A 23,961-nucleotide genomic window follows, 5' to 3' on the forward strand; every position below is an offset into this window, starting at 1 on the left:
TGTCAGGGACCAGGCCCTATGTGGGGCATTTCAGGAAAGTAGGCACTAGAATGTAATACAACCGTGGTCTCAGACCAACTGTAAACAAACGTTATTTAAGTAGCTCCTCCAAGTGTCACTCTAGGCTGGCTGATGATAGCAGCTCACCTCTGTTGAACTCTTGCTGCATGGCAGGCAGATGAGGAGGGCCTTGGCATCTGGCTTGCCTTCTCTTTCCAGTGGTAGATACTCCCATTTGGCAGATGGAGAAATGGAGTCCTAAAGAGGTAAGAGTTATTTGCCCAAGCCACACAGCTGGTAGGTAGGATTTGAATGTAGCCCATCTGACCGATCATATCTACCTCTTAGCCACACATGGGACCTATACGGATGGGAACATCAGACCTTTGATTACAAGGATTCTTAGACTTAGGAGGTTATGCTGTCAGACTCTAGCTTCCTGACCCCTAAGGGATAATTCAAATCACTGAAGGCTTTCTTCCTGTCTCACCACCTCTAGAAGAGCATATACAGCCAGCAACCAGTGGTTCACACCTGGAATTCTACTGCTCAGGAGGCTGATACCTGAGGATCATGGTTCAAAATTAATCTAGGCAGAAAAGTCTGAGACTCTTTTTCTCTCTTTATTTCCAATTAATCACTAAAAAGCCCGTGGCTCCTGTGGTAAAGCACCAGCCTTCAATGAAAAAAGTAAGGAAAAATGTCCAGCTTCTAAGTTTAAACTATAGTACAAGCACACATACATGTATACACACACACATGCGCACACACACATATACAAAAACAAACCCCAAAATATTTAAAGCAGATATGACTACTTTCACTGCTCCCCTCACTTCTCCACCAAAAAAACCCCCCAAAATTGACCACAAATAATTTAGTGCTGGGAAAGATAGTATTCTATAAATGTAGATATTTATCCACCTCAAATGTTTTGCTTTGCTTACAGAGAATGGCAAATCTGTGCACTGGAGACTGGGCGCTGATAAAGAAGTGTGGGTGTGGGTGATGGGTGAACACCATCTGGATAAACCCTACGACCTGCTCTGCAGCGAGATTACCCAGGAGAGGGCCAGGCTGAGGGCCCACCAGGATGCAGAGGGCCACAGGTAAAAATCTACACACTAATGTCGGACTGGCCTACTATTAAAAGACCCATCGAAGGTGCCTCTTGGCTCAGGTTGGGGAGCAGAGGAGGATTTGAGGTTTACAGAACTCCTTTGAGGTTTGCAGATCTCTCTGGAAAGTGTTTTAAGAGTTTCAGGGTTTCCTCTCATTCCCACAATGCCTCCTAGTTCTGCTTGTCATGGCAGTGCAGGTGTGCACGAGGATGCAGGGGTTGTCTCTGAGTCTCTCAGCCCTGATTTTTTCAAGGCAACCCCACCCAGCCAGGTGTCAGGAAGGTCTGTGAGAAATTTGGGTTTGCTGCTTCTGCTGTGCCAGATGCTGGAAGTTCAAAAAGCAGGGAGTTTCCTCTTAGAGCAGACAGGCAGATCTATCATGTAGGCCAAGATCTGTGGTTGACTAATAAACAATTCACTGTGCCAGGAGAGGCATCTATCATCCTGACGTGTAGAAGAAGGGAAATCTGAATGAAGCCTTGAAAGAGAAGTCAAATTTCTAGCCAGACGGTCAGGAAGGAAAGTGCAGATGGGCGGTGTAAAGAAAACACCTTAACTTGCCTTTGAATGGCTCTTTGGAGCTTACTGACTTTCTCTGAGGACTTGAGATACCCTTGGGTGAGTGGTGAAACATAGGACTGTGTCATGAGATGCCTTGAAAGCCAGGATCCCAGAGATGCAGTGGATTTTGAAAAGGCAAAAGAAGTAATCAGCCGGCGGTCATCGAGGCAGGCAGTGATCCGTTTTCTGGATGGCCTCGGTGACCTCTGAGGAGCCATTCTCCGTCATGGATGCCCTCGGATGCGCTAGTGAATGGAAGCTGGAACAGACGTGAGGACCTCCTGTAGCCTTCCAGTCCCCAAACACTGATGCTGGCATCTGCTAACTCTTGTGATCATGATAAAGGGAGCATTTACCAGCACATCATAGGAGAGCTGTGTGTTCTAGCAACGTAACTCCAACTAGAAGTTTGAGCCGACCTGGGTTTAAATCCTGCCTGTGGCATCCTCAACAAATTGTAAGATTTCTTAGGGCCTCTTCTGTTGAAGCCAAGAACAATGCTTTCTGCACAGAGCTGTGGAAGAGTTCGTTCCTGTTTTTGTAGTCCCCTACGGAGGGCTTGGCACCTGCTAAAGCACTGTATCCATCTGCTTTGGAAAAGCTGGGTTGAAAATTTGGGGGTGTTTCGTGTATGTGTTTTAGATCATGGTACTTTTGTTTCTTTTCAGAAAAGCTCAGTCTGAAGAAGTCAGCAATTGCCTGAAAACAAAATCACAGTATTATGGTCTGCAAGCATCAGATAAGTCAGAGACTCAGAACATCTCTAAGAAAGTAGAAGGAGAGGAATCTGGACAAGGATTTAGACCAGGGCTGACCCTTGGAGAAGAAAAAATTCAAGTGAGTGTTACAGATCTGCATGTGTGCATGATTCCACACTGGAATGGGGTTGGGAGAGTGGGAAATGAAGATGGCAGGGCATGTATCCATGCCCCAGGCTAACAAAACAGCAGTTCTGGGAGAAATGCCTCCTGTGTTTAGGTCATTTGGGGAGAGCTAACTAACTCTAACACCGGCTTCCCTCTTCTTGGGATTGAAGGTACTGAGATATAACTCTATGAATCAGACTTGGCATTTGAAAGTCATTTCAGGAATTGTTGTGTTTTTTTTGTTCCACCTATCATATATCTTCCATAGCAGGGGGGTGGCAATTTCTGTTGTCAGAGGCCACATAGCGAAAGAGTGTGGGCTTTATGGGCTGTCCCAAATACACACAATTGTACAAGTACAGCTGTGCTCCAGGAAAACCATGTACAGAGACAGGCACAACATGGGTAGGTGGGTTATTTATTTATTTGTTGTGGACTCCAAACATTGGGGTCTTTTTGATTTTATAGCTTCTGCCTGTGATTGTGAAAGTAATTATTTCTTCAACACCATCAAATTTTAGACTCAGAGCTGGGTATGGCTTCCCTTAGCGTCCAGTTGGCTTAGACAAGCTCAAGCATAATTTGCTGTGTAGATTATGGTTAGGAAGAACAGGAGAAAACTGTATTATAAAGTACTTTGTTCTGCCAGGAATTTAATTACGCTGTGAATGAACAGAGGATTTGTGGCTGTTTGATTTCCACTCAAGTCCTTAGCTCTGTGCGAAGGTTGTGTGTGCACTCTCCACATCTTTGAGGCTGTCAGATGGGGACCCAGTAATCTCTGTCCTGCCTACATCCTGAGTGTGTAAACAGTCTAGTAATTAACATGGACCGAGGCTTAGGAAGGGGCAAAGCAAGCACAGATTACTGCGCATTTCATTTGGTGCTTACGACTTTACAAATTAACCACTTCGTGTCCATTTTACAGGCAAGGCCCTCACTCAAACTCAGGTCTACAAGGATTCCTCGTGCATCTCTTAACTGTTAACTTTCAGGCTTGGTGCCTCATGCCTATGTGGGATGTGAGGAGCTTGTATATAGAGCCACCAATAATTCTGGGCACTGGTGGCACACACCTGTGATACTACCTACTCAGGAGGCTGAAATAGTGGGCAAGACAGTTCAAAGCCAGCCTAGGCAGAAAAGTCTGCAAGATGCCATCTTCAGATTACCCAGTAAAAATGGTAGACTGGAAGTGTACATGGCTTAGATGAAAGAGTAAGATAGCACGTTAGCTGAGGAAAGCTGAAGCCCTGAATTCAGATCCTACTACGGGCAAAAGAATAGGTGTAAAATATCCATCACAAAAATAATTATAAAATGTGTTATAGATGCTGAGGATGTGGCTTCCCCCACATCCTCTAGAGAGACTCTGAAGCTTTGCCAGGTTTAGTGTGCATCCAGTAGGTTTAACACCAAGCTCTCTCCAGGTATCCCTTTTCAAAGATCTCTAAAATGAAGAACAATGTCATCTCTCTTCGGGCTTATTTTGTCCTTGAGTGATAGTCTCTTCCTAGTAAATACTTTTTAAAAGTAGGACTTAGAAAAAAATCTTATTAAGTGAAGTAAGCCAGACTCAAAGGAACTTAGGCTCAATGGTTTCCCTCATTTGTCATAATCAGTAGAAACCTTGGGCTCTACTAGCAGAGATTTGCAATAGAGCAAAACCTTGATACATAAGGCCATATAGTATGACGCCAATTGAAAGGACCTCTAGGATATTGAAGCAAAAGCCATATAATGAATGATTGTTGTCCTTAATGTACTATGTTATCTCCCATCTCTTTTGCTGTCCCTTGGTTATCTCATATTGTTACAGTATCTCACTTTGTTATCTGATATATTGGATTTATTTGGATTTGGTTATTTGAAATTGGATAGGGAAGGGGGGAAAATCAAGATGGGGGGATGGGGGGGAATGGGGACCAAGACATGTGAAAGGGTATCAATGTATGTGAATTAATGCACCTTCTATCTGGCAAATATCATGTAACCCTTTTATTAATTACAATAAAAATATATAAAAAAGAATACAACAGAAACTAAATAAATATCATGGTGGTTAGTCTCTAAGCATGTCATAGATATTATAGGGAATGTGGCCATGTTCCATTCCCTGGATATCTGCTAAACAGGTCAGATGGAAAGAGAAGGGAAGGGGAGGGAAGCATTTAGATATGAGGAGTATGCAAGTAGCCAGGGGACAGGTTTTTATATTTTGCTATTCATCTTTCCCCAATGTCAGGGACCTGTCAGGATCTCCCGTGGTACTCACTGAAGTTCACTGTGACAGCAGGATGCACAGGAAGGAAGTTTGTCTTCACAACTAATGCTAGTGTTTAAATGACAGGTCATCTTCTACCAAGTGTGTAGCTTGCTTCATGGCAGATTGACTTTTTTTTTTCTTTTACAGGGAATTGAACTCAGCTTCATTCTCTCATTTGGCTTTTTTCACTTAAGTCTAAAGTTCTAGGGTTCTACCACTTGAGCAACATCTCCACTCCTGGTTTTTTGCTGGGTAGTTGGAGATAAGAATCTTATAAATATTTTTTGCCCAGACTGACTTTGAACTATGATGCTTAGATCTCAGCCTCATGAGTAGCTAGGATTACATGCGTGAGCCACCAGTGCAGAGAGGCAGCTCTCCTCCCTTGCTTTTGTAGGGTGACGACTCAAGAGTATATCACATGAGAGCTTCCGAGAGGGTGTGGTACCTTCTCCATCCTTCCTCTGGGAGTGTTTATATCAGCAACTCCTCTTTCTGGTATTGGCATCATAGCCATCACTTTTGAGCCTATCAGTCTGGCTTGTGTGTGTGTGTGTGTGTGTGTGTGTGTGTGTGTGTGTGTGTGTGTGTGTCTGCCCTGAGGCTTGAACTCAGGGCCTGTGTACTGTCCCTGAGCCTCTCTGTGCTCAATGCTAGTGCTTCTCCACTTGAGGCACAGCACCACTTCCAGCCTTTTCTGAGTGGTTTATTGGAGGTAAGAGTCTTACAGACTTTTCTGCCCAGGCTGACTTTGCTTGTACTGTGGTCCTCCAATTTTCCTGAGTAGCTAGGATTACAGGACTGAGCCACTGCTGCCTGGCTGACTGGTGTGTGTGTGTGTGTGTGTGTGTGTGTGTGTGTGTGTTTTAAATAATGGAAATTTCTTTTCCTCGACATTATTTTCAGTGTGTTGACTAAAAATTCTACAGGATGTAGCTCCTGGATTTTAGATTATTATCTAAGTGAATTCAGATGAACCTGCCTTAAGCAGGTCTCAAATTCTTCATATTACTTTAACATTTTTGGGACAATGGTAAATCTTGATTTACCTTGAAAGGCAGATTTTATGTTTTATTTTAATGAATGTAAATCTTAGGGTGCATAAATAGTATAGGATTTACACTCTTTTTTTTTTTTTGCCAGTCCTGGGCTTGAGCTCAGGGCCTGAGCACTGTCCTTGGACTTTCTCAAGGCTAGAGCTCTACCACTTGAGCCTCAGCACCACTTCCGGCTTTTTTCTATGTATGTGGTACCGCGGAATCGAACCCGGGTCTTCATGCATGCTAGGCAAGCACTTTAACCACTAGGCCAAACTCCCGGCCCTTACACTCTTTCTTAAACAATAAAGTATTTGGGTAGAAGTGTTCAGCTCTGGGATGGTTGTTAAGTGAATCAATTTTATCCTAAAATACTTCTACTCAAGAACTACCTTGTGACCTTTGGTTCTGAAATCAGAGTCTATAATGTGAAAGACAGAGGAAGTCTGTTACCTCCCACCCTACAATCATGTGCCTCAACTCACACTGTCTAGCACCTTGACTGGGCTTAGCTATGGGTTGTTTTGGGACTATTAATAACTCCTCACATCTGATAAGTGCTAAAGCACTGCCTGTGTTCACACTGCTGGTAAGAAAAGGATACGTGGTGATAGTAGGAAGAAAGTTAAGATGATTCTTAAAGAGCAGGTGGTAAGAAATCAGTGTGTGTGTGTGTGTGTGTGTGTGTGTGTGTGTGTGTGTGTGTGTGTGTGTGCATAGTCCCAGGAGATAGAGAGTAATTCATGTAGAGTTAATGTCTTTTCTTACCATGCAAATGACATTCATTGGCAAGAGAAGGATTGAGGTATATTTGGCAAAGTAGACAACACTTTTCAGTATCAGATGTCTGCCAGCCTAAGGCAAATTCAGGAAATGGGATCGTTTGAGAGCTCAAAGGCAGAGCAGAGCAGAGCAGAGTGAAGTGTGACTGACAAAGTCCTGGCTTAGAAATTTACTAGTCAGCTTTCCATCACTATAACAAAACCCTGAGATAATCAACATCTAAAGAGAGAAGGCTTGTTTCAGATCACAATTTTAGAAATGTTTTGGTCCAAGATCAGCTGACCTGGTTGTTTGGGGCCTCTGAGGAATCTTTCTACCACAGCAAGATTACATGGTTGAACAGAACCACCTCTGGGCCAGGAAACTGAAGAGACAAAGGAGGGGCCATTCTCCTGTCCTATGTCTTAAGGACACACCCCATTGACTTAAAGACTTCCCACTAGGCCTGGCCTCTTGAAACTTAGCACCACATCGAGGGAGATGCCTTGAGTACATGGGCCTTTAGGCCACATTCTAAATCCAACTACGGAAATAGCCCCAGATCCTCTGATTGCCAGGGTGTTCTTAAAATATATGAAATATTGGCTCTGACACTTAAGGAACTATCAGAGGATAGAAGTGACCTAATACCCAGTTTTCAACATATTAGAAACTGATCCTTTCTTTTTTTATTTCTTTTGCAAAATAGTGCCCCACTTCATATCCTCTTCCCAGATGCTGGGATTACAGGCATATGCACCAACATATGCTTCATCGTGGACTCATGTCCAAACAGGCCTGCACAAAACCTGTGGGAGCAGTTCATGAGCAAAGGAACCATTAATGTACAGTTCTATTTTTAGATATGGAGTAGCTGAAGTATCCTTTTATCACAGTGGAATGAAAATACAATGAAAGATAATATGGTTAAGTAGGGATTGGGAAACAGACACATTACAGAGGCAGATAATAAGCATAAGAAATCATCTAGCCCGATTCTTATTTTCCCATCATCACAATGTCAACACAGTGGGGAAACAAAGCATAAACAATGGCATTAACTAGTTGTATGAGACTGAGAATGGCCTACAGCTCCTTTGAGACTCAGTTCCTCATCTGAAAATGAAGCATAAAGTTGCCCATCCCTCAGAGGCATTATGTGAAGCAAAAACAGTAACTTAGTAACTCATGTAAACAGTGGCCATACCAGTGGCTGATAACCATTAGTAAAATTACCATCCATTGAATACCTCCCCATCTTGTATAATGACTAATACCCTCTTGACAGAAAGCTAGAAACACACCAGGCTGTCGGAGCTAGTTTGGTCAGTTAAAGCAACTGAAGTTTCAAAATTGTATTGTAACACTTAAAACACAGAAGAAGTTAATTTTTCTCTTACACCAGTCCAGTATGGGTGTCCTGGATCCAGAAAACCCAGTACCACATAGATTTTTGTGACTCTGCTCTCCTTAGTGGGATCCTGGGTAATGAGAACTTTCTAGCTTATAGAGGTGGAGGGAGGTTTTAAAGGTCTAGATAGAAGTGAAAAAATTCCAGTTATTACCTACATTCCATTGAAATAAGTTATTGGCTTGGGTGCAGCTAACTGCCAGGAGATACAGTGTAGCTGAGTAGCCATATGCCCAGAAGTTAAAAAAAATTGAGATATTCAGGTTCTCTGCCATTTATGTGGGTTTGCATTTGGCATGGTAGTGACCTCCCAATACCCTCCTATTCTTCACTAAATATCCCATACAGACATCTTTGCTGACAGTTTCCGACACAGGACATGTAAGTCACGGCAATGGTGCTTGTGGTTGGCTCTCCTGGGCTATACAGGGCATAGGCCTACGAGGAGCATCTTCTGCTCAGGTTCTGCACTCAAGCCAGAGAGGGGCTGATGAGGACCAGTGAAATTTTGCTGGGTTTAGGTGCATCTACTGTGATCTGAGTGACAGGCTCAGAGGGGTCAGTTTGTGGCAGGCAGGAATGACACTAGGCAATCGAAACCAAGGATGATTCTCTAGTTGCCTCCTGAGAAACCCATCTGGAGCAGCAGAAACTTAGATACTGGGTCACACGGGTAAGGAGGGAGGCCAGGTTGAGAAAGTGAACAGGGATTCCAGCTCCAACCGTTGATCTCCCAAGACTGTCTCAAGGGCAGCAAGACACTCTGCAGGTACATGCTAGAAACTGAGCTATTTCTCTTGTCTGAGCTAAAATAAAGGTTGTGGAGAACAGTCTAAAAGAAAATTCAAGTAATGTTAATGTCTAGAAGTCATGTAGAACTCCCAGGGTCAGACAGAAACAAGACACCCAAACTGTCAGCTCCTGGTTTTTGGACACTAATTCAGGGAAGTTAAAGGCATCGCATGCCTGCTGCTAGCCTCAGTTAGCCCCTGGGGGGCTTTGGGTAGCTTTGGCTGTGGATGCTGCACAATATTAGCAAACACAAAAACCAAGGAAGCATTGGCAGATTGGCTTCTGTAACTGCCTGCCAGCTCTAAATGCTATAAAAAATGTGTTTCATTTAATTTTTAGCCACCCACCAGCTCTTCAAGAAATATTCAACAAATGCTGGCAGATTCTATCAATCGTATGAAGGCATATGGATTTCATCAGGTAAAAAAAGACATCACATTTTGTCCTCCAGGGGCTAAATGTATAGCCAGTTCCACTAATGGTTCACAAATTAGTCAATTAGTCTCATGCAGAATTGAAATTCAGCAGGAGAATTCAAAGTCTGCCTTGAAATCTGCAAATACAGCTATTCATCTTGCCCCACTTATCTGGAATAGGAAATGTCTTGGATGCCATGCAAAGAACAGATGCCAAGATGCATCTGATGACTTTTCATTGAAGATCCAAGACACAGGCGACATCCTGAGGGGGAGCAAACACAGCAGGAAGAGTGATGCTGAAGAGTGATAAGTGGCACGTTAACCTTGGTAGCCATCATGAATTCTGATGATGTTGCACGCGTGTTTGTTTCTGTGAGCCTGGCACTTGGAGACAAGCTACCTCTTAGGGCATCCATATCCAATGAGGCAAGGCTCTTAGAAGGATCTCATTGCTTTCCTGCCCATCCAGATGTGACATTGTCCCCACAGGCCAAGCCTACCTTCCTACCATAAGCAGAGAACATAATAAGAACCATCATGATAACATCCCCGATCTGATTATCAAATCATATATTCCTCAAAATGAACGAGATATAGATTGGTGTTTAGAAACCGCATCAGGAATGATCCACATGAAAAAAACTCTGACAAAACAGGGAAAGAAGTGAACCTGTGGAAAGAAACTTCCATGTAGTCCCAGGCCTGAGATGGGGCAGAGGAGGAGACAGCCCCGAGATTTATGTGGTCCTCATGATTGAGTCCCTCACTCTTTCTTTGGGACACACGGAGACAGGATTGCTCACAGCTTTGAGACTTCAAGAAATCATATGTGATGAAGTTCTGGAATTCTGGTTTACATAGGGATACTAATAACTCAATGCAATGCACTCTGGATCTACTGGTATCACATCTGCAGATTCAGCCAACTGTTGGTTGAAAATATTTGGAGGAGAATTGAATCTATATTGACCATGTATCACTTTTTTGGTTATGCTTCTCTAAATGATATAGTGCAATGACTATTTAGATCTCATTTACATTTTAGTAGGCATTACATGATTTAAACTAAATAAGAGGAGGTGCGTGTTCTATTTTCTATAAAATAATTATGGCATATCAGCAGGGGGTCCTGGGTACTGAGGACATTGCACACATGCCTGTTTCTAAAATGAGAGCAATGAAGGACTTAAAGGGAGTTCTCCGCTATACTTCCAAGATTGTGTTATGTTATATGAAGTGACATAGGCCAATCCACGTAGTCATTCCTCAGTCATTTATGGAATGCCTGCGGTGTGGTGGGCACTGGGATGGAAATTGCAAATATATTTTATGAGAAAATTATATTGAGTTTCCATTTGCAGGGAACTTACTTTCTGACAGATGAGAAATCGGAAGCCAGGTGATTATATGTGCCTGGGGTGGGGGTTGGGGGAGGATGAAGCAGGATGAGGGAGTTAAGGAATGCTAGGAGAAAGCGAGGTGGTGTCTTTAGGCAAATGGCCAGAGAGGAAAACTCTGAGAAGCCATACAGAGCACAGATCTGAAGAAACAAGGGAGGGGACAGTGTGGATGGATGATGGGAAGGGGACAAGGCCCCAAGGTAAGAATTGCCTTGACATGGTCAAAGATGGCAGATAAGTGGTGAGAATGAATGAGCCAGTCACTCCCCATGACTGGAACTTTCCAGGCTAATTACGGGTAATGAATCCAGCTTCCTGCCCGTAGAGACAGCTCTGGAGTTCTTAGGTTTTTCTAGCTGCTCTGAATAAACAGAGGCGAGAGCCAGATCTCATTTGCTATCATTCTGTGAAGCACATTAATTTGGTCTCCTTCCCCACTGAGCTCAGAGGCAGATTTAGTCAAAAGCCTTCTCAGACATTCTGTCATAGCCTATCATCTAGCTACTACCTGTACTATTATTCATGTAACATTTTCTTTCACCTCTTAAACTTCCTGCTTATTTATACCATTTCCATGATACTATAGCTTGATCATATGACACTCTTTTCTAGCTACTTTTAACACATGTGGCATGTGGGACTTAAGTTCCATCTTTAGTATTTCTGTTTGAGCATGGAAATAGCACTCAGCCCTTTTGTGTACTTCAGATCTGTGCGCAGATTCAGTCAGGGATGGTACATTTTGACAGTCATTACAGATTCCAAAATCTGTGTTTGCTAGCAAAAGGTACTGAGCTCTAGAGAGGTTAACAGTGTCAGGAAAACAGAGGATACATAAAAGTTGTTTTATATGAAGGACAGAATTTATAAATAATCACTGCATTATATTTGGACTTATTACTTTCTATAGTGATTAAATGCAAGCTTCTCAACATTTAGGTTTGTGTTTTAATTGTAGGAAAATAATTTCACAGCAAGGAAGTCTTAAAATCTCGATGCCTGTACTGGAAAAGAGGAGAGAAGGAAGGAAGGAAGGAAGGAAGGAAGGAAGGAAGGAAGGAAGGAAGGAAGGAAGGAAGGAAGGAAACAAGTAAGCAAGCAAGCAAGCAAGCTAGCTCACTTTGAAATAAAGAAGGAGGTAGGGCTGATCTTTTAATCTGTTAATTACTTTGCTATCAAGGCTTGTGTTAGTTTGCCTGATTATACATTCAATTTGCTTAGGAACTCTTAGAAAGCTACATATTTTTCAGGTCTAAGTGATTTCGTTTTTCTCTTTAAAGATAAGTCCCCTTGATTCTAATTAATGTAACATATTTAAAAGTGGTGAAGATAGTAAATATTTTCCATTTATTTATTTATTTGTTTATTTATTTATTTATTGGTCAGTCATGGGGCTTGAGTTCTGGGCCTAAGCTCTGTCCCTGAGCTCTTCAGCTCAAGGCAAGCTCTCTACCACTTGAGCCACAGTGTCACTTCCGGTATTCCAGTAGTTAATTGGCGATGAGGGTCTTATGGGCTTTAGTGCCCTGGCTGGCTTTGAACCATGATCCTCAGATCTCAGCCTCCTGAGTAGCTAGGATTACAGGTGTGAGCAACCTGTGCCCAGCTTCCAATTGCTTTTAGGCCACAATTTTAACTCCTTAATTTCTTTTGTGGGTGTGCATGTCTGAATGTGTACATGCATGCATGTGTGTGCTATACCTGAAGCTTGAACTCAGAGCTTGGACACTCTCCTTAAGCACATTTTGTTCAAGGCTAGCACTCTACTACTTGAGCCACAGCTCCACTTCTGACTTCTTGGAAATTCATTGGCGATAGGACTCATGGACTTTCCTGCCAGACTGGCTTCAAATCAAATCGCAACCCTCCGATCTCTGCCTCCTGCGTAGCTAGGATTACAAGCTAGAACCACCAGCACCCAGCTCTGATTCTCTTTTTAAAAAAGTGGTTATATCTCTTACTTTGCATTTTCTGTGATGAATGGAAGTTTTTAAATGTATTTCCGTTTTCTTTCTTTTTTTTTCTTAAGCAGTAACATTCCTTTCGGAACCACCAAAGGTCATTTAGACCTTGGGTAGAAGCCATGTACAGGCCCCACTGCTTCTCTGTGGACTCCATCACCCCTGATAAGTAGTGTTTACACTGCCTGGAAGCAGTATGTTGACTTCTGGAAGGCTATTTAGGGCAGCTAAGTGTTCTGTCTGGGCAACAGCACTGTTTACTGAGGCCTTATGTGTGGCATGCACTCTGCTTGGCAGTCGCAGATGTAACTCTTGCTATTACCCTACAAAATATCATTTAACCCCTTGGTTAATCACTTACAGTGATGCTCAGAATGCACCCTAGAGTTCCACATTTGGAATTTTGGGCATGGCTCTTACCAGATGCTCCTCAGGTGGGCTAGAACAAATCACATGATACATGTGGGGCAACAGCACAAGGAAGAAGCACTGTATAGAGTAATTACAAACAACAAAAGAAGTAAGACAGGCTTCATGCCCTCATCCTTCCAGAAAACTGTGAAATCTATCACCAACGCTTGTCTCACTCTCTCTCTTCTTTTTTTTTTTAACACAGAAGAAAGAACCCCTGAAGAAAAAACCAGACGAAGAAATCAAACAAGTAGAGGAAGAGAAAACCAAGCAGATTTATAAGAGCTGGAAAGAAGATTCAGAGTGGCAGGCATCTTGTGAGTATGCAGAGGCCTTACTTCCAGCTTTCAGCCTCCTCTCAGCTTTCAGTTCACTCACTCAGTGATCCATCTAGAAAGCACTTGCAGGTGCCTAGAGAGATGACATATCATTAAATTCGTTAACTGTTAATTTTGGTCCAAGTGCTTTTGAATAGCAGAATTCTCCTGAGTTCATCTATGTACCATCAAAATGGCGCCCCCACATACATGATGAAATAGCATGGCTATAACTCTGAGACATGTGCTTTAGGAGAGTGTTCAAGGACTATATCTCTTTGGCTTTGAGAAGAAAAATAAGTTAAAGATTAGTATAAAAATATCACTGTCTTAGAAAGTAAGTTGTGAAGGAAAAGAGCCAGAAGACTATTAACCTGTCAACATTAATTTTCTTAGAGAGGAGAGATTTAAAACTACTTGTGTTTTATGTTCTGTTTTGTTATCCTCCTAAGTTTCCAATAGTACATGTCCTTTTTTTTTGTCTTCTTTTCTTTTTTCCTTTGGTTCCAATACCTGGGTTTGAATTCAGAGCTTTGTGCTCCAACTCACAGTTGGCACTCTACCTCTTGAGCCTTGTCTTTAGTTTTGTATTTTGCTGGTAAACTGTAGATGTATTCTCAAGGAACTTTTCTGCCCAGGCTGGCTTAGAGCTTTGTTCCTTCAGATCTCAGCTTCTTGAGTAGCCAGGATTGCAGGAATAAACCATATGTGGCCAGCTAATACACAGCCATTGATACACGGCAGTAGTTGCAGGACATGGTGACGTTTGCATGCAGGTAATTTTGTGATCCTGACAACTTGGATGTGTTAGCATCCTTCTCACGGCTCTTGCGCCCCCACTGAGCTAGCACTGCAGAGATAACACTACAGGAGAACAAACCACTGCCAGCCATGCCAAGTGTAGGATGCTCAAGGATGCTAAAAAGGATGAAGATTCCATTAGACGCAGACAAAGGCTACACTCCTGGCTTATCCTTTGAGGCAGGTTGAACAAGGCAGTGTTTACAGAATGTACACAATTCAAACCTGATCCGCAATTCCATTACAACAAATGCTATTAAAATGGTAATTTTGGGGAAGTGAAAATATTTACAAGAATCAATCTGTGACCTTCTGTGCTAGGCATAGAAATCCTAGTATAATGAAATCATTTGGTGGCCTTTTTGAAGTCAAACACAACAGGATTTGACCAATAATAACTGAAGTGAAAATATACTCAGTGAAAAGTATTTTAATATTCTGTATTAGTGTCTCTAACATTGTAAAATGAAATAAGGCAGCTGTAGGATACTTTCAAATGTACTAACCTGTTCTATGCTTATTCTAAACATGCTATGGATAACACTCCTTTATTTTTTGTCTGTCAGTCATGTTCTGACTTAGTTTAGCTCCTGGGGTCTGTTTTATTAGCATCTCTGCTTTACACCTGGCTCAGTCACTCAGTACCTGCCTTTCAGGTCTTTGTTAGGGACTCAATACGTACTGTGTGTGACCTGAGTGTGAGTGTGGGAGGGGCGGGATTCTTGCCTTTTATTTCTTACCCACCTTGGCTAATTCAAATCCTCATGCAGCCCGAGGTTCCCTGCTTACACTTGCCTATTTCTCTTAGATGTCCTCTCCTCTTCCTCTTCCTTCTCACTCCCTCAAAAGGTCCTCAGCTCCCAAGTGCAGAGTGTGGAGAATGAGCCCCAACATCTGATCATGGGCATGGATGGATAGATTGTTCATTCATACCCTTGAATGACAGATGCCATGTGCCTGTCATGGTGTGCTGAGTGCCAGGTCTCTGTGGGGAGCAGAGATGGGTGGGAGAGGAGGTTTCTCACATCCCGTTGTTTCTCTAGTGCGAAAGTCCAAAGCAGCAGATGAGAAGAGACGCTCCCTTGCTAAACAAGCAAGGGAAGACTACAAGAGGTTATCACAGAGGGGAAGAAACAGTGAGGGGCTACAGAATGTTCCTCAGAAGCCCAGAAGACCACCCCTTCCACCCAAGCCCCAGTTCCTGTCTCCAACAGGGTGCCCTCAGAAACCAGCCAGGTAAGGAGCCACAGGCTGCTGCAGTCATAAGCACTGCGTGTGGGGCAAAGACAGCAGCCTCTTGTATAGACAGATGGGATGACAGTATTGACATGGGGGAGGGGGTCTCCCTAATATTCTGCCTGCACTGGATTTGAACTGCACTCTTCCCAGTCCTCCTTCCAGGTCGCTGGGTATCCAGCTGTGGGCCATCATGACACAGGCTGTGAGAGTCCAAGCAGTCTTCATTACAGTTGTCCTCTGAGATAAATAGCCCACTTGATATTTGGGGAAGTAAGAAACATATCCTTTTTATAAGGGAACTCTCTCCCTGGTGAAGAGGATACCTTTGCCTGTGGAAGAATTAGGAAAAACAATGTGTGCTGGGATATACCCAAAGAATTCAGTAATATCCCGGAAGGAGCCCCACTCCTCCTGTGTACTGATTACGAAATCATTTTTCCTGATCACTGAGAGTCAAGCATTCTTGATATTCTGTTGTCTATTATTAATTGGTGCTGGGGATCAAATCCAGGAATAAAGCATGGTAGGTAAGAACTCTACCACTGAGTCACAATCTCAGATCCTAATACTGGAATATGTTTAAAATCAGATATGGATTGAACAGAGCTGTGAATAGCCTTGCTTTCTGAAATAAAACCTCAAACTCTACTTCTTCGTTAGGAATTAGGGAAATGAAAAACAAAAATCTGACTGCTTCGAGTCAGTAGTTACTGCCAATACCTTTTTCTCCCCTCCAATACCAGAGCTGAAATTAAAGGTCTGGACACCATCCTGTGGCTTTTTCAATCAAGACTGGCACTCTACCACTTGAGCCATGCCTCCACTTCCAGCTTTTTGCTGGCTAGTTGGAGATAAGAATTTCAGGAACTTTTCGGCCCATACTGGCATTGAACCTTGACCCTCATTTAGAGTAGCTAAGATTACAGGCATGAACCACCCGTGCCCAAATTATTTTTTCTTTAAATAAGAATTATGACCTCAGAGGAGACTGAAAAGTGGGCATTTCTTCTATCATTATTTGCTGCTTGTCTGGCTGAAATATTCCATGTTTACACGAAGTACTCAACCTGAAGTGACCACATAGCTAGGGAGGGACAGCTAGGGGAATGATATTTTCTTTCTGGACAGCAAAACAAGACAGTCAGGCAATGGAGCTCTCGCCTTGCTACTCAAACAGGTCACGGAAGCCTCCCACGCACTGCCCAGTTCTTCCACAGCTGGTCTGTGTGGCCATACCAGCCACAGAGCCAGGGACTGAGTCACTCCTGTGGCTCCTGCCAGTTTTCCAGAGTCTTCCAAGGGTCGCATGCAAGGAAGGCCTCCAGGTGCCTCTTTCTTTCCCACAGTTTTTCTAAGGCATAGCATTTCAATGGCCTTTAAACACAGGGCAGCTCCTGTTGTAGGCTGTCCCCGGCATGTTTTTCCTACATGAAGAGGAGGCAATGAAGTACTTCTTGTGTATCAGACGGGATGGGGTGAGGCCTGCAACCTTAAACAGCCATGACAGAGGTCAGCCAGGAGCCAGCCCAGGAGAAGACAGATAGTCACTCTGTCTTTGGAGGAAGGTTTTTTGATCCATTCCTGAGGATAGTTCAGAGAAAAAGAACCTAATTTGGAAGCGAGTATGGGAAGTGATCATACAATTACATGTATATGAGTGAGCTGCTTGTACTTCAAATCATTTCTAGAGGACATGGGACACTTACTGTAGCGTTAAGTGTTGTGTAAGTAGTTATGCTGTACTGTTTAGGGAATAATGACAAGAACATAGGTCTATCTGTGCACACAATTATTTTTCTTGAATGTTTTTACTCATCCACTGGTTATATGCAATGACGTGCGTGCATGTGTGTGTGTGTGTGTGTGTGTGTGTGTGTGTGTGTGTGTGTGTGAGAGAGAGAGAGAGAGAGAGAGAGAGAGAGAGAGAGAGAGAGAGAGAGAGAGAGACAGAGAGACAGAGAGAGAGAGTACTATTATAGAGATAGAAAGATAGGTAGATAGCATGTATCTAGAGATATATAAGTAGATAGAATATATATATATAGAAAGATAGTGTGTTTCTAGAGAAAAATAGCTAACTACATAAGTAATAGATAAGTAGATAGTGTATAGTGTATAATATATTAATTAGTACATAAGTGCCTTGTATCTAGAGATTGGGAGACCAATGGGATATGTAGGTAGACAAGTGGGTCGTGTCTAGATAGCAGAGTTATATGCTCACTCATTTGGGGGGGACATTATTTTCAAAGTCAATAACTCTAACTAGACAAGTGTATCCCACCTAACAGAAACCAGGGGGCATCCAGGATGGCACCCACCCCTGCCCAGGCAGACATCATCCAGTGGTTCAAAGAAGAGCAGCTCCCACTCCGTGCTGGCTTCCAGAAGAGCTCGGATGTCATCGCCCCCTGGTTCCACGGTGAGAACCGAGACCTAAGTGGTGCTGCTCCACCGGGAAGGCAGAAAGAATAAAAGCTGCCTTTTATCTATGCTTCACCCCCAAAGAGTCTTTCAAATGATTTTCACAAAGCAGTTTTTCAAAGGTTTCTCTATGAGCTGCCTTCCCGTGCCTGTTTAGAAGGCAGTCAGTGTCCAGGGCCCCTGTACGCCCCGTGGGATAACTCACCCCCACAGACGTATTGCCCTGGAGTGGGTGGAAACAGCAGTGTCTCCTGCTGACCCACACAAGGGTACCTGGTTGTGATGTCTTCCTTCTGCCCATGGTGTCAGCTGGGGTGGGTGGCTATGGTAGGATGATGGTTAGTTGACACAAGATTGCTTCATTGCCTAACTAGCTGGTGAACTTGACTAAGGCATTGTTCTTCTCATCTTTGAGTGGTAGGTCCCTTAATCTTTTGAATGGTAGAGTTAAACTTTGAAACCTCCAATTTAAATATTCTGTGGCTTCAATCCCTTGTTTCTGGTGTTGAGTTACAGCCTCACGGGGGATGTTTGGATTCTGAGCTGGAATAAGTAATAAATCATTTCCATGTTTAACATAACAAGCTCTGTCTACCTCGCTCATGGTAATTTCTCAATCTCTTGGATATTGAGAAGAGGCATTGGCTTCTGTGAGGTGGGTGATTGAGGCTTAGGAGTGAAGTTCCGTTGTCAGAATGCTTTTCTGGACTACTCGGGCAATGACCAGATCACTGAGGTCTGAGTTGTGTTTTCTTCCCTGTGGACGTGGGCTACGCAAATACATGTCATAGGATTGTTTTTTGAGGCAGGCTTTCATAGAGCCCTGGATGGCCTTGAAGCCATGATTCTCCTATCTCAGTCTCCCAAGTGCTGGAATTTCACACACGCACCACCATACCCAGGGTTTGAACGAGGAGCCTTGCTTTTCCTCAGCCTTTTCACTCATGAGCCACATCTCCAGCCCAGCATCTTGCTGGTTAGATGGAAATAAGAGTCTCTTGTTTTGTTTTTGTTTTGCCAGACAGACTTCAAACTAATATCCTTACATCTTAATGTACTGATTAGCTAGGATTACAGGTGTGAGTCACTATGTGACCAGGACATCGCCCACTGCAGGAGTCCAGACTGCTTGTGTGGTGGGTGGCCATGAGTCTGAGCTCAGGCTGGGGTAGGTTGGGGGTGGGCTGGGAGGCCTGGAGATGCTGCTGCAACAGCTCCTCCTCTCCTCCTTTTCCTCCTCCTCCTCCTCTTCCTCCTCCTCTTCTTCTCCTCTCCTCCTCCTCCTTCTCTTCCTCCTCCTCCTCCTCCTCGTCCTTCTCCCTCTTCTTCCTCTTCTTCTTCTTTGAGATTTGTAACCCGAATACCATGATTCTATTTATTTGGTATTATTTCCTTATGGTGGATATATTTTTTATGTCCTCCCTTTATTACAGTAAGAGCATACTGGCAATTCTGCATACTGATGGGTGGGAGCTTTTTCCTGCTTATTTTCCACTCACTTGTAGAATTATAGCAGGATTAAGCGATGAATTTCAGGATAGAAGTCAAACCCTAGATTATGAACTAGGGAAAAGGCTGGTCAGAATTCAAGGGGCTTCTCTCTATGTGTAAAATCTCTTGTATGCAGGGAGAGCTTGTTCTTTGAATATGTATGAAGCCATAAACATATATGCAAAGACATAAATAAAGTGCTGTTTCTTTAAGTGCCAGTGGGTATAGAAAGCACACAGGTTGTAGAAGGGCCTCAGAGACAAGGTTCATGAAGTTCAGTCACTAACTTCAGAACCTTCTGACCCAGGAAGTTCCAGCTTCAGTCATGTTGAGACATCCTGGGCTGGATACTTCTTTGCAGCATGAGGCTGTCCCGGGCAAGGCTAACCCATTCCAGTTCTCCACCTTCACTCCTTCAGTTTTGTGGCTCTGGCTGGGATCGGCTAGACACAACCACAGGTGTTTCTGGCCATCGTGTTCTCATTGGTAGATGCCTCAGTTCCACCATCACCTGGGCTGCTAGAAATGACTCTCTAAGTGGACATGCAATCTTGTTTTTACTTATTGCCAGAACCAGAGTTTGAACTCAGGGCCTGATTCTTGCTCAACTTGCTTGCTGGTGTTCTACCGCTTGATCCGTACTCCCAGTCTGATTTTTTTGTTAGTTCTTTTGGAGATGGAGTTTTGTGTACTTTTCTGGACCCGGGCTTGTCTTGAACCACTGCCCTTCAAATGACAGCTTCCTGAGGAGCCAGGACAACAGGCAGAAGCCATTACATCCAGTTGAAATGTGTCACTTGATAGTTCTCATTTGCTTATGGAATCTATTCTTGGCCATTTACAAAATACCAAAATATATTTTTAAGATGACCAAGCACATATAAAATGGTTCTGGTGTTTTACTCAACACCCAACTTAGATTTAACAAAGAAGACTTTTTGAAAGGAGTTGCTTTCCCCTATGTCTTCCCACAGGAATTCTCACCCTCAAGAGAGCAAATGAGCTTCTGAGTGCAGGTGTGCCAGGAAGTTTCTTGGTCCGAGTCAGCGAGAGAATGAAGGGCTATGCTTTATCTCACCTGTCAGAGGAAGGCTGCAAACACTTCCTCATCGATGCCTCTGCCGACTCCTACAGCTTCCTCGGTGTAGACCAGCTACAGCACGCCACCCTGGCTGATTTGGTGGAATATCACAAGGTAAAGCAATTCATAAGTGTAACTCTCCTCCTAAGATATCTGCTCTAATAATGAGCGGCAATGGTAAGAAAGAAAATCACCGAGACATATCACGGGGTAGAAGGTTCATCTCTGATCATTGTTCCTGATAATTCAGATGTTTAAATGCATTTCCTTGATCATAGAACATGGGTCTTTCTCAAATACCTAGGGAGATTCCACTGAGGGCAGAGAACACTAAAGATGGTAACCAAGTTGGGTAACCACTGATCCCATCTGAGCACAGCCTTAGGTCACAGCTAGGGCCCTAAAGGGAAAGTGAGAGTATGGAGGAAGTGCTTATCTTTACTATTGTCATAAGCTACTAAAGTGTCATATAAATCAAAGGAAGAGACAAAGTCTTTTCAGCCCAGCTGGCTTCAGACCGCAATCTTCCAGAACTTAGCCTCCTGAGTAGCTGGGTATGAGTTACCAATATCGGGCAAAAACGTGTTCTTCTTAAACATAATTCTCATGTGTATTATCCATTTACATATGGAGTCTACCTTTGTCCAATGACTAACTACTAGAGTATTTTACTCCCTCAAGGGATAACCTTTAAGGAGGTAGCCATTTATCATTGATGCGCTTACCAGCCTGACCTTGTGGCTTCTGATTGACAGGAGGAACCCATAACTTCCCTGGGGAAGGAGCTGCTTCTCTATCCCTGTGGACAGCAAGATGAGCCACCAGATTACCTGGAACTCTTTGAGTGACAGCCTCCATCTGGGCCATTCTCCATCCTCCAGCTGGACAGACACCACTGAAATGTACATTTGTGTATGAAGCCAAAATCAACCTGAGTGAGGCTGGGCCAGTATCCCTCATGAAGTGACCATGGAGGCGTTGCTGACACTTCTTTGGCATGGACATCAGGGTGTTATTCAAGGACAAAGGAATCTCTTCCTTATCTGCGAAGTGCAAGAGCACCATGTCAGCAAGGACTGACATGAGAACACCACCTTAATGATGAACCTGAGCTAAACCAAAGGAGAAATCAGACACTTCTCAGAATTCAGTTGTACTCCAAAAGCAGTAGCTCTTGTGAATTATTTTTTGAGCTGTCTACCCTCTGTCATTTCAGAGGACCCATTGATATAAACTTCCACCTTGTCTTTGGAATGCTGGAAAATAAAAGAAGTCCTTCCTGGGTGAGCTGGATGATGGTAGATGAGCCAGGATGTAAGAGGCAGAAAACCAGATGCCACGAGTGTAAATTGAATGAATGGGGAGTGTACAAATGCAGTTCTAGAGGAGAAACATGACCACAGACACACAAAGGCTATGGGGAAGTGAGCAGGCGTCTGGAAGAGGCCTGCTTTGGAGAGAAAGGGGCCCACACTTCTCCAAAGGCACACACACACACACACAAATGAGACAAGCATATAGAAAGGGCCATTTATCACTACTGCAGAAACACAAACAAATATGCCAGGGGTTTGGATCTGACATGGTATGGTTTTAGGGCAGAAAGGGAAACTTTTTCAGTGTAATGGGCACCATGACAGCGTTTGCCATCCATCCATTACTAGATGGTCTGCAGTAGTTGGCACATTTCACATGGATCAGATGTAGTATAGACTGGCATCATCTAATGCTTTTGCTGCTAACCTAACCCCAGGGTAACTGTAATCAGTGTTTACCACCAAGTTTCTGACTCAGTTGCGCCGGGAACTGTGATCACTAATGCTAGAGTCATTATTTACCTTTTGAACAGGAGACTTGACTCCTTGAGGTCTCACTGTACCTGGCTTAAAATAGGCCAGGCTGTGGCTCAGTGAATGATGGCTAAGGCTGTCAGTGTGCACTTCTCTTTAGTTGAAAGGCTGTACCTGTATAAAGTCCTTCCCCCAACAGAGTCACCAGCCCAGTAACCCCTAGAGTAGCCCCAAAACAAGATATCACTTGCCCTCTTTGAAGGGTTCTCAATGTTGTGGCAGAATTAAAAGCTTCTCAAGTTATTCTTACTGGTTCTGACAGCTTTCTGTGATGTAAGTATGGGCTTTACAGGGATCTGTATAAAGCTACTAACTAGAAGAAAGGATAAATTGTTAATAAAGTTGCCTTCAGCTTTTGAATTGGAGTGCTTATGTTGTGCTTTATGGTTTTTTTTTTAAAAAAAGCAATCTTGGGCTGGGAGTGTGGCCCAGTGGTAGAGTGCTTGCCTCGCATGCATAAAGCCCTGGGTTCAATTCTTTTGTACCACATACACAGAGAAAAAAAAAAGCTGGAAGTGGTGCTGTGGTGCAAATGGTAGAGAACTAGCCCTAAGAAAAGTCCAAGGACAGTGCCCAGGTCCCAAGTTCCAGCTTCAGGACTAGCAAAACAAACAAATATAATCTTTTCCATATGGATTTAAACAGTGCAGCAGGCTGGGGTGCTTACTGTTACCTGGGTTAAACATAGATGGAGAGGGGATTGGTGGTGAGGTACTAAACTCCAGCGACGAAGGATGGAGGCAGAGGGAGTTGGTGACAGTGCTGTACAGAGCCTCCTTCCAGGTTACTGTGTCTCACAGGGGTGCTAAGGTTGAGGTCTCAATAACCCAGGCCAGCATCGTTCAGTGAGTCCGGGATGAAGCCACTGTAGGCAGATCTGGATCTTGGGTGAGTATGCAGGCAGACCCAGCCTGGCTTCGTTCCAACACAGTGTCCTGCCCTGGCACACTGAGACCTCCATTAACACCCAACAACTTGACAAAAAAGCACCCTCTTCACCCCATTCTCACAGTCCCTGTCTGCCTTCCGGCTAAAACTGTGGACAGAAATGCTGGGATTGACTTCTCCAGAGAGCGTATTCAAAGGCTTGGGAACAGGAAGACATTCTGAAAGGCACCTCTGCCAACAGGAAAAAACCTATTCTCTGCCTTGGGAGAAAAACAGTGCCCAACTCCTTCAACCAATTGGCACCATCCCCATAGTGTTTGGCAGCAACAGCCCAGCCCAGGGCCCTTCCAGGAGAAACAGCTTTGAATTAAAATGTAAAGCTAATCAGAGTATGGATCGCACACAGCTGCCAGGTATTTGATGTGGGTTGGGAGAGGAGCAACCCACCCTTCTGAGGAGCTGCCCAAGGTCACTAGCTTCAACCAGCCACACTCTGGAACACTACCAAGTCTGCCTTTAAACCAGGGGTTCTCACCTGCACATTCCTCCTCCTGAAGATAATCTCACACTTCATTCCTTGACACCCTGCAGGAGAAGCCTGGGGCTTCCATCCACAGGGAAGTGTACCACCACCTGTCAGGACACTGGGGTTTGAGGAGGAACAGGAGAGCTCAGCCATTCCTGGATCACTTTCCATCACCTCTTTGGGTTTCTCAGAGTGGGTTGAGAAGCAGGGGGAGGGTGGGAAACTAAGGCACAGAGAGCAGTTACTGCAGATTCTCAAGCCCATCTGGAGAAGACCACGTGGCAGGAGGCTTACAGGGAACCCTCCGGCTAGCTCTGGCCAGGCATCTGGGTAAACT

General features: G+C 43.8%; 1 protein-coding gene across 4 annotated transcripts in view; it reads left to right on the top strand.

Annotated features, from left to right (window-relative positions):
• The window catches only part of Sh2d4a (SH2 domain containing 4A), a 35,461-nt gene extending 12,886 nt beyond the window's left edge, over positions 1-22,575 (top strand). For 3 of the 4 annotated variants that reach the window (XM_090354248.1, XM_090354247.1, XM_090354249.1), the window contains exons 3-9: positions 950-1,109; positions 2,351-2,519; positions 13,213-13,324; positions 15,169-15,361; positions 17,656-17,786; positions 20,254-20,474; positions 21,116-22,575. In XM_090354248.1, the coding sequence (XP_090210374.1) occupies positions 950-1,109; positions 2,351-2,519; positions 13,213-13,324; positions 15,169-15,361; positions 17,656-17,786; positions 20,254-20,474; positions 21,116-21,208 (1,079 nt within the window). In that variant the 3' untranslated portion in view covers positions 21,209-22,575. Of the gene's footprint in view, positions 1-949; positions 1,110-2,350; positions 2,520-9,155; positions 9,237-13,212; positions 13,325-15,168; positions 15,362-17,655; positions 17,787-20,253; positions 20,475-21,115 lie in introns of all 4 variants that reach the window. The other variant, XM_090354250.1, reaches the window with a different exon arrangement.
• The last annotated feature ends 1,386 nt before the right edge of the window (positions 22,576-23,961 follow it).

This window comes from Megascapheus bottae, chromosome 20 (genome assembly GCF_031878675.1).
Source record: "Megascapheus bottae isolate mThoBot1 chromosome 20, mThoBot2.hap1, whole genome shotgun sequence".
NCBI lineage: Eukaryota > Metazoa > Chordata > Mammalia > Rodentia > Geomyidae > Megascapheus > Megascapheus bottae.